We start from the raw sequence: 10,395 nt of genomic DNA on the forward strand, positions 1-10,395 counted from the left end.
AATGATCTATCTTTTATGATAGATGAGTATGCTACTGACCCTAATTTCAAGGAGTCATTTCAGCCCTTGCCTTAGGAAAGAAAGAGGAACCATTCACCTTGCAGGATGGTTATCTCCTCTATGGCAATAGGCTATGTGTTACTGACTCATTTCATGAGAAAGTAATGTATGAATCACATGCTCCTCCTTATGCAGGGAATAGAGGGATTCAACCTACTCTTTGAGGAGTAGAGACCTACTTCTATTGGCCCACTATGAAAGTAGACATACAAGAGTATGTTTCAAAATGTGTCATGTGCCAAAAGACAAAGTATGATAGAGTGAAGCAACCTAGATTGCTTCAGCCATTGCCAATTCCTAATTCACCATGGGAGAGCATATCCATGGATTTTATCTTTGGATTGCCCAAGTCTAGAATATGAACAATAATTGACAGGTTTAGCAAACAAGCACATTTTTATACCTGTCAAAAAGACTATTAAGGCACACCAAATGGCAACCCTCTTTATATCTCAGGTTTTAAAGTACCATGGCTTACCAACATATATAGTGTTAGATAGAGATCCTAGAATGACCAGTTGGAAGGGTCTCTTTGAGAACCTAGGCACAAGGTTAAATTTCTTTTTGGCCTATCACCCACAAATGGATGGCCAAAGTGAGATAGCAAACCTTACAATCCTAGATCTACTAAACACCTATGTCACGAAAGTAGATCAATGCCCACAGTGGGAAAAGTCCTTACCCCTTGTAGGGTATGGATACAGTAACACCATACACACTTCTGCAGGGAAGGCACCTTTTGAGGTCATAGAGGGAAGATATAAAAGTCTCTTGCTACATAAGGTGCATGGGAAGATCTTTGCTCTGATGAGTATAGTCGAGATCTAAAAGAATCTTTTTGAAAGATTAAAGAGGCTATATCCATCACACAATAAAGGAAAAAGGCTGCTGCTAATAAGCACAGAAGAGCCTTAACTTTTAAGGAAAATGATTGGGTCTTGCTGAAATTCCCCAAGGCTCTTCGCCTAAGGCAAAGTACGTGAAATAATCCTACACGCCACCAGGCGTATTATGCTAAATTAGCAAAAAGATGCTACGTTCCTTTTTAAATTCTTAAGCCAATCAACAAAATGTCTTATCAATTAAAGTTTCCCAATCATTGGCTCCTACACAATGCTTTTCATGTGAGCCTACTTAAGCCTTACAAAGGAGAGCCACCAACAGAACCGATAAATGAAGACCCTCTAGAGATCAAGGATTAAGAAGAGGTACTTCAACCCAATTCCATCCTTCAACATGAAGACAAGTTGCTAATACACGGTAGGATTATCTGATGGTATCTTATTAAGTTCAAAAAATTATCCTTTTGAAGATGCTAGATGATTGCAAGGAACACAGCTAAGGATAGTATGAACCTTGTCAATGCTTACAATGCTACAATAGAGAAAGCAAATGTAAATTCATTTTAAAAGAGCATGTTTTTTCCTTATAAGACTCTCCCTTTTTCTTTTATTTTGCACAAATTTAACAAGTATGCATGCTTAGGATAATGTTTGTGGCGAAGTAGAATTTGTCACTCTACTTTGGAAATGTGATATGGACTAAAAGTAGACATGCTTGTGGCAGCTAAGTCTCTCAAGCACCAAATGGATTAGTCATCCATTATGGAATGATGTTGTAGGGTAGAAAGGGATCCTTTACCCGCTAGGAAACCACGAAATAATGGCTAGGCTTTACCTCCTCTACCTCATAGTCAAGGGCAACTATGATTTCAAGAGAGAGGTAATGTCATAAAATCCAATATCTGCTCATCTCAAATAATTTTCCTTACTAAATTGATCTTTTAATATGGTAAGATAGAAGGGAATAATGGTTAGAATATGTATATATGGCTGCTAGACCTATCTCAACATGGGCTAGGAGAAGGGATAAATATTTCTCAATAGGGGCCCAAAAGGAAATGGTCTACCAAAGAGCAATGTTCATCCAATGGAGCTTTGAAAGACCCTAGGTTAAGCTTCATTAAGACCTTCAAATGCTAGTGTTAAATGTCCTTAGGCCTAGGACCATTAGGTCGGAACCATGCCCAACTTTGAGGTGCTTCATAAAGTCAAAAACTCCCTACAAAGGAGGGGTTGAGCCCTAAATCTAGGGGGATGAGAGATGTATTATTGTCCTTCTCTCTCTCATTTAAACATCATCCTACTCTGACAAACAATCTGACAAACCACTCTGACATTCACAAAATTCTGCCATTGCTACAAACTTCAATACCGACTTGCAAACATACTTTGAAAAGACTCACTTCTTCCTTAATGCATTTAGAATAAGACATTGATGAGAATACAGAACGAGAGAAAAGACAACAGTGTTGACCAAACATTTGTCACTTTCTTAATCCCGCAAGAATCCGCCATTACATCTTCTTCATCATTGTAACTGAGAAACTGCCTATTGCCGAACACTTCTTGACATAAATAAACATCCCTACACTTAAGATCCCAAAAGACACATCCCATATTAAGGTTCATTACATAGTCACTTTTAAAGTCAAAATCCTACTCCGCCGAGGTGTAGCTTGAACACTTGGCACAACCTGGTGGCTTGAGCCATAGATTGACCTCGGATCCATGATCCCTTGATCCATGTTCAACCACTTTGATTTTCTGCATCCAGTCCCCGCTTCTGCTCCACTTCAACAATTGCATCCTCTACCACAGGTAACTGTATTGCCAACGGTTCTGCATCCACCTCAACCACAAGAAGTGAACCTTCTGCTACTGTCTCCATGCTACTCTCATGTTGTTCCTGCACATTTGCAGCTTGTGGTCCCTTTTGAATACTAGTATGCTGCTCCATCAGCTGCTTGCGGATTGATTCCAATTGCATTTCCAACTCAGCATTCCGCTCACGCAGTGTGACATTCTCCTCACAGACCTTATGCTCTCTAGCAGCTTCAAACCACGACTTGTACCTATCAATCGGCTTCGCCATGTGTTCTTGAAAAAGCCCTGCTGCTTGGTCCCACAGTTCCTTGGTGTAATCAAACACCTCTTTCTTCAAAACATCCACATCTGCATCCTCTTGTGCAGTTCCTGCCATCTCAAAAATTTGATTACGCATATCCGCGTTGACCCAAGCTAACTCCTCCTATAATAATGTCTTCTCCTTCAATACTTCATCCACCCGTCTCTGCAGTTGATCGACTTCACACTCCAAGCTATCAATGAGTTCCCCCTCTGCCTTTTGCATCTCGAGGGTGAGGATCATAGCCTCCTGATTGCAGATAAATCGATTCAAGTCCGACAAACTCTGAACATCATCTTGAACTGAGAACACCCCATCCACTTTAACACTTGCAGGTTTAGCAAAAGGGGTTGTTTTAAAGGCCTATGTCAGCGGGGTCTATTCCCCTGAACCCTCGCAAACCTTCCGCGAAAACAAAGTTATGGTACGGCTCTTGGTGTCGACCTTTTTCAATCCTGTCCTAGAAGGGAAAAGAGTGACCTTCCCTGATGACTGCACCTTTTCATCTGTGTCAGCTGCTAACTTACTTCCTTGGCCCGATGCACATTTAAGCCTATCCCCACTAGGCATATCCCAATCCAACTTTCGATGCTTTGCTTCACCCAAACTCTGCACATCTGGACTCTTAACAAAGCTCGGTGGTGTGGGTGTGAGAGGTACCTGCAACACATATGAGAAAATTGCTTGCAAGTAAGGATCTACCTTGGAAACAAATGGTGACCTCCTTTTATCCCTTGGCTCTAAAAGCTGCAGCCTTTAAAAAATGAAGGATTCCCAATCCACCTTTTGCCCTCGCTCTGCATGATGAATTGGAGCAAACGCCTCTTTGGACATATAGGCGGTTTTTGCCAACAAACAAACCCTATCCAAATACCAAAATAATTGAGTACTGTGGAGTTTGCCACAATTCCGCACCATATAATAAACCCTACTGCCTTCTGGCTGCCCAAATTCGAACCTCATCACCGCATCTATCACTTTCTTTGCCTTGTACAAAGGATTGTGAGCAACCTTGAAAACCTCGGCCACCAACGTTGGGGAAACATCCTTTCCCTCCATGATATAGCCAGCATTTTCCCTTAGGTGGCAAAGCTACAACTTTGCAAACTCATTCTTCTCCCAAAGAGCCCATGGTAAACATGCATACTCATAAAGGCCAACCCGGCGCAGCCATACCTCGGTATCATGAACGTCAAACATCTCATCGACCTCCATCTCCTCCACAGCATCATCTCCACCGGATTCTGCCCCCTCAATGTCCTCCATGCTCTGAATACTTTCTCTCCGGGGGCGTAACGGCTCCTCCATGGCCATCTTCATTGATCGGGTCTGCGTCATCTCTTCCTCACCTAGCTTCTGCTGTTTAGGCGCTGCAGATTTTCTGAAGCTTTCAAAAGACATGGCGTCGTAGGTGATAGGAAACACACGCACAGTGGTAAAGCTCCTTTTGACGACGAACGCGGGATACATGCATGCAAAATGAGTGTGGCCTTTCACCTTAAATCGGGTGCTGACCACCCCATGATGGTCCTTATTCTGAAAGTGCGTGTTAATGCCCCATACACGTGTGTTGATTGGACCACTCACTTCAAGGGAATCTCTCTTAAAAACATTCCGCATCGGAAACTGGTGACCTCCTCGATGACACAACCCTTGGACAATTCCACCCAAGGCAATTTCGTTGCGGATTTTCTCCAATACCGTACTTTTGTCAAAACAAAATCCGACCACATTCTGCAACATGAACCCACTGTTGGACACTGTATGGCGGTCTGTGCTCCCCAAAGAGTCTGCCTTGAACTTTAACACTGGTTGTACCCATTTCACTCCAATTTCCTCAGCCTTGTTTACCATCCATCTCGGAATCTCAGGAACCTTGCCATAAAATGTCTTCATCCTAAAACCATTGACCGGTTTCACAACAGGTGTACCAAAAACATCCCTCAATCTAAATGTTCCTTGGCCTAATTCTTCTACAATTTGATAAGGCCCAAAGTATCTTAACTTCAGTTTTCCTGTATCTTAACTTCAGTTTTCCTGGGTGTGGTCCCAGCTTGGAATTGTACAACATCATCCAATCACCCTTCTGAAAATTTTTGAACTTAACGTGCCTTGCCATCCAAGCTTGTCGTCTCTTTTGTCCAATATCCGTTGCATATGCACTATGAATCCGTTCCTGTTCCAACTTCAACAACTCCCTCTGTCTATGCAACACAGAATCCTCAGGACTCAACCTATGTTGAACTGCCAATCTTAGACTTGGAATCACATACTCCATGGTAACAACAGCCTCCATCCCATAAACCAATTTGAAAGGTGTCATCCCTATGGCAACTGTATATGCTGTACGAAATGACCATAAAGCTGAATCCAATTTGTCATCCCAATCCTTTCTATTTTCTGAGACAATATTTTTTGGAATTCTCACTAGCACCTTGTTTGTACTCTCAGCTTGACCATTTGCCTGTGGATGATATGGGGTTGACTTCTAGCTATCAACTTAGCAATTACTGAATTCAGAAAATGTGGACCCTGATCTGACACCAACTCAATGGGACATCCAAATCTCGTCATAATATTTGTATACAAAAATCTAGCAACACTTGCTGCTTTATTATTCCTCAAAGATACTGCTTCCACCCATTTGGTAGCATAGTCTGTTGCAACCAAAATGTATCTTGCTCCTGTTCTGCTAGCTTTCGGTGATATTGGCCCAACAAAATCTATTCCCCACTTTTGAAATGGTTCAAGTGGTAAAACTGGGTGATCCTATCCATGGAAGTAGGTTGTCCAATCTTTTGACATTGCAAACATCCCCTTACAAATTGATGTGCATCCTTGAGCAACAATGGCCACCACAAGCCAGCTTGCGATCTTTCTCCTTGTTATTTTTCCAGAAACATGCTATCCTACTGTTCCATAATGGGATTCCTGTAAAACCGCTTTCTACTCCTCATCAGGCACACATCTCCTGATGATCTGATCTGCTCCCTTTCTATACAATGCTCCAACAATAATAAAAAATGGCCTACTCCTCAATGCAAAATTCTTCCTTTCATCTGATGACATATTAGAAGGCAACACTCCATCTGTCAAAAATTGCAACATTTGGTCATACCTATTGTCAAAATTCTACCCCTGTACAGAAAACAAATCCACATCTGGCAACTGATCTGACACTCCTAGTGTCTCCTCAAAATGCTCCAATCTGCGAAGATAATCCTCCACTGCATGCTGATTTCCTGGTGTATGCAATACTGTATAATCAAACTCCTGCAACAAAAGCATCCATCGGGCAAGTCTACCCTCCAACTTTGGCTTCTTAACTAAGAAGATAAGTGCTTGATGGTCCACATGGAAGACCACTTTATTCCCCAACAAGTAATGTCGAAATTTCTCCAAAGGAAACTGCATCCCTAAAGCCTCACCCTCCGTAACAGTATAGTTCTTCTTAGCCGGTTTCAACATCCGACTTGCATAATATACTGGTCTGAACCATCGGTTGATCTTCTCCTACATCAGCACCGCTCCGACTGCAATATCCGATGCATCAACAAACACATGGAAAGGCAATTGCCAATCTGGAGGTTGAATAATAGGTGATACCACCAACATATTTTTTAAACACTGAAAAGCCTTTTCCTGACATCTCCCCAGATAAAATCAACATCCTTCTTTGTCAAATGAGTCAAAGGTGCACTCACATCTGCCAAATACCTCAAATTCCGATTATGCCACTTAATCTGTCCCATGAACCTGGAAATCTCCTTCACATTAACATGTGCTATTGCCTTCTGAATTGCACTAATCTTGTCTGAATCTATGGAAATCCCCTCTTTAGAAATGATATTCCCTAACAATTTCCCTCTTTGGACTGCAATTGCACACTTATATGGATTCAAAGACATCCGAAACAAACGACATCTTTCCAAACATTTCCTCAAATATTCCAAATGGTTTATCTTCTCACCAAATACCGAAAAATCATCCATAAAAATTCTCATGAACTTTGTCAAATAAGGTTCAAATATTTTAAATGCGGCTTTGGAGTAAGAAGGGGGTCCATTCTTCAATCCAAAACTCATCACTTTGTATGCAAAATCTCCCCACTCAGTAATAAATGTTGTCTTAGCTACATCCTCATTTGCCATCCGAATCGAATCATACCCTGAAAATCCATCAAGAAAACTGTACATCTCATGTCCTGCTACATCATCCAAGATTCAATCCACAAATGGCAATGGGAATGGATCTGCAATGGTTGCTGCATTCAACTTCCTGTAATCCACACAAACACGGATCTTCCCTAACTTCTTGGGAACCACCACTATAGGTGACAACCATTCTGCTTGATCAATTGAAACTATAAATCCCACTTGGAGAAGATTATCCAACTCCTCTTTAACCTGCTTAGCATAATTGGGGTTCATTATCTCTGCTGAATCACTGGAACTGCATCCTCCCTCAAATTGATTTTGTGCTTATACACAGCCGTATCCATGCCCTTCAAATTAGAATAATCCCAAGCAAAAACATCAATAAACTTTGTCAACAACTGCTTCAATTCTTCCTTAAATGCATCATCCAAATGAACACTTATTTTGACAACTTTAGGACTCCCTTGAGATCCCAAATCAAGATCCTGCAATTCATCCTCTTTGACTCTGGAAACCTTATCCATCAATTTATCATAAAGAAACTCTGCTCTGAGGATTGCCTCCTTTGGTAGAATATCCCCTTCGGAATTATCCTGATTCTTTTCTGCACTACTGTGACCAATTTGTGACTTTTTCTCTGACTTCAGATCTGCATCTGCTGCTTCTAACTTATTAATTGACTTCTTCAACTCTCCCTGCTTCACATACTTCTCAACAATCTTCACAACATCCACTTCAAACACCGGAACCACTATAGGATTAGCCTCTATAAAACATGCTTCCTCATCATCTTCAACTTCCTCAGCTAAATTTATAGTCTGAGGCAACATTGGTTTCATCAATATCAACAACGGCTTCTTGGAACTCATTGGAATCCTCACTGACTTTTTACCCTTCTTCAAAATGACCTCATTATTTTTCCAATCCTATTTAAGCTTTGCTGACTTAAACCATGGTCTACCCAACAACATAGAATAAGCATTACCAGCATCTTGCATCTTCAGCACCACAATATTTTCAATAAAAGACAATCCATGCACTTTAAGAGTTTGACATCTCAACATTCCAATAGGCTGCACTCTCCGCTGGTCCGCCATCCACACTTGAAATGGTGCAGGCTCCAACTTCACATTTGTCATCTTCTGAAATTCGGTTTCCGACAGAATATTCACCCCGGATCCACCATCCAACATAACTTCTGGAAGCACACGGCCATCAAACTTGAGCCGCACAGTTGGTATAGTGAAATCCACATCATCTGGATTGATTTGATAACTCCCAATTGATTTCTCCAATGCATTTGAAGTCATGGGGACTTTTGTCATCTTGGTTGCAGAATAAAACCTATCTCGAAAAATTGGTACCAATGAAAGCAACTGATCCAATGTAAAGTGCATAGGAGTATTTAGCAGTCCTTCAAATAATGCTGCTGATGGTAATTCAGAATTGACCTCTTTCTGCATCTGCTTTTGCATCTTTTTAGAAATTGTCTCATTAGGACCCAACTTCTGAACTTCCTCGACTGCTTCATCTCTTACATCTCTTTGCTCCTCCCAATCCAAAGGTGGTTTAAGGCGTGCTTTTGAACGTGTTACTGCCAAACTATCCAAATCTTCCCACATATCCTTTGAAGGACTACATTTGAAAGGACAATCTACCGAAAATGTATTTGCTTTGTGATCCTAAAAAACCTCAACACCAACTAAATTGCTATGAGCCTCTTCCTTTGTTGCTGCATGTTGTGCAGGTGGTGCAGGCATCTGTGGTACCTGCGCATTCCCTATTTACGGATTCCACCATTGTGGATTCCAATTTTGTGGTTGTTGCCACCCTTGTGGCTGCTGCCAGTTTTGCTACTCATTTCAATTTCCTCCCCATGGCCTAAAATTCTGATATCCTCCAAACCTTGGTTGAAATCCTTGATTGAAGTTTCCCCGAAATGGTCGATTCTGATTAAAAGGTGGTCTCCACCCCGAGAATGGCTGCTGATTTCTCTCCCATCCCATATTATTAAATGCCTTCTGTTGTCCACCTGTATCTAGAAAGACTCCACTTGATTGTGCCAAATTTTGTTGAATCTTCTGCTGAATCGTCTCTGGGATCAGTCCTCGAAAATTTGGATTATACCAACAATTAGGTGTAACATGACGATCTTTTCCACAAATGTCACAATGGAGCTTCCTGGTAGATGACTCTGGCTTGACACCCAACTCTTTCAATTTCTTCTCCACCATCATTTCCACTGTACTACTCTTAGACTTCCCTTTGGCCTTCTTCTTACCCTTGTTCTTATGCTTCCTCTTCTTGTCCTCCTTCTCTGAAGTAGAATCTGAATATGAACTCTCATCGGAGTCTGAATTGCTACTAAAATCGGAATCGGAATCTATGTCTGTATCCATATCCGAATCGGAATCGGAATTTGACTCATCCTCACTACTGTCATCTATTGCTCTCTTCTTCTTTTTACCCTTTTTCTCCTTCTTTTTGGACTTCTTTTTAGAGGAACCTAGGTTAACAACTCCAAACCTGTTCTCTGCCCTTGTGGCAGTTGCTACCAAATTATCCAATCCTGCTCCAACATCAACACCTGCAAATGCATTCCACAATTCTTTCCACAACCCATTCATATAATATCCGACTAACATTTCATCCGTAGGCCTCTCTGCATAGGTAAGCCTATTCTGATTAAACCTCTGAGTATAATCCTCAACAAACATTTTCTTCTGCTTAATGCCCTTCAATTTATTAAGCACATCATTTGGTGTCTTCTTCTTTTGAAATCTGTTCAGAAATGCATTTCTCAATGCATCATAATCCACAAAATGTCCCACATTGAAATTATTCAACCATTGCATGGCTTTCCCCTCCAATGTCGCTTGGAATTGTTGCATTTTGGCTGCTGCATCATATACTCCATCAAATCCTCTGGCTTGCCATCTTGTCTCAAATTGAGCTACGTGGAAATCAGGGTCCTGTTTGGATTCCTTGAGAAGGTCCCGAACTTGACGCGTAAATCTGCTCTAGCCGCTGCCGCCATATGTCGTTGCGGATTTGGAGATAACTGCCCTGCTGAGGATGATGATGATGTTCTAGGTATTAATGGTTGCCGTGGAATATTTCCGCCAATGCCCAGAGGTCATATTCTAATCTTCTTCTTGTCAGAAACAATTGCTGCAACACTTCACCTCCAACATACCCTCGGTTTAATGGC

General features: G+C 41.4%; 1 protein-coding gene and 2 pseudogenes across 1 annotated transcript; all 3 read right to left on the reverse strand.

Moving 5' to 3' along the window:
• Positions 1 to 2,649: 2,649 nt before the first annotated feature.
• LOC147437385 (uncharacterized) lies at positions 2,650 to 2,994 on the reverse strand. The gene has a single exon (XM_086485937.1). The coding sequence runs from the start codon at positions 2,992 to 2,994 to the stop codon at positions 2,650 to 2,652; it is 345 nt and encodes a 114-aa protein (XP_086342063.1).
• Positions 2,995 to 3,150: 156 nt separating this feature from the next.
• On the reverse strand, positions 3,151 to 3,597 carry LOC147437386 (uncharacterized; annotated as a pseudogene).
• A 779-nt stretch (positions 3,598 to 4,376) lies between these two features.
• On the reverse strand, positions 4,377 to 4,923 carry LOC147437387 (uncharacterized; annotated as a pseudogene).
• Between the last annotated feature and the right edge of the window lie 5,472 nt (positions 4,924 to 10,395).

This window comes from Adiantum capillus-veneris, chromosome 17 (genome assembly GCF_014529385.1).
Source record: "Adiantum capillus-veneris isolate H3 chromosome 17, ASM1452938v2, whole genome shotgun sequence".
Classification (NCBI taxonomy): Eukaryota; Viridiplantae; Streptophyta; class Polypodiopsida; order Polypodiales; family Pteridaceae; genus Adiantum; species Adiantum capillus-veneris.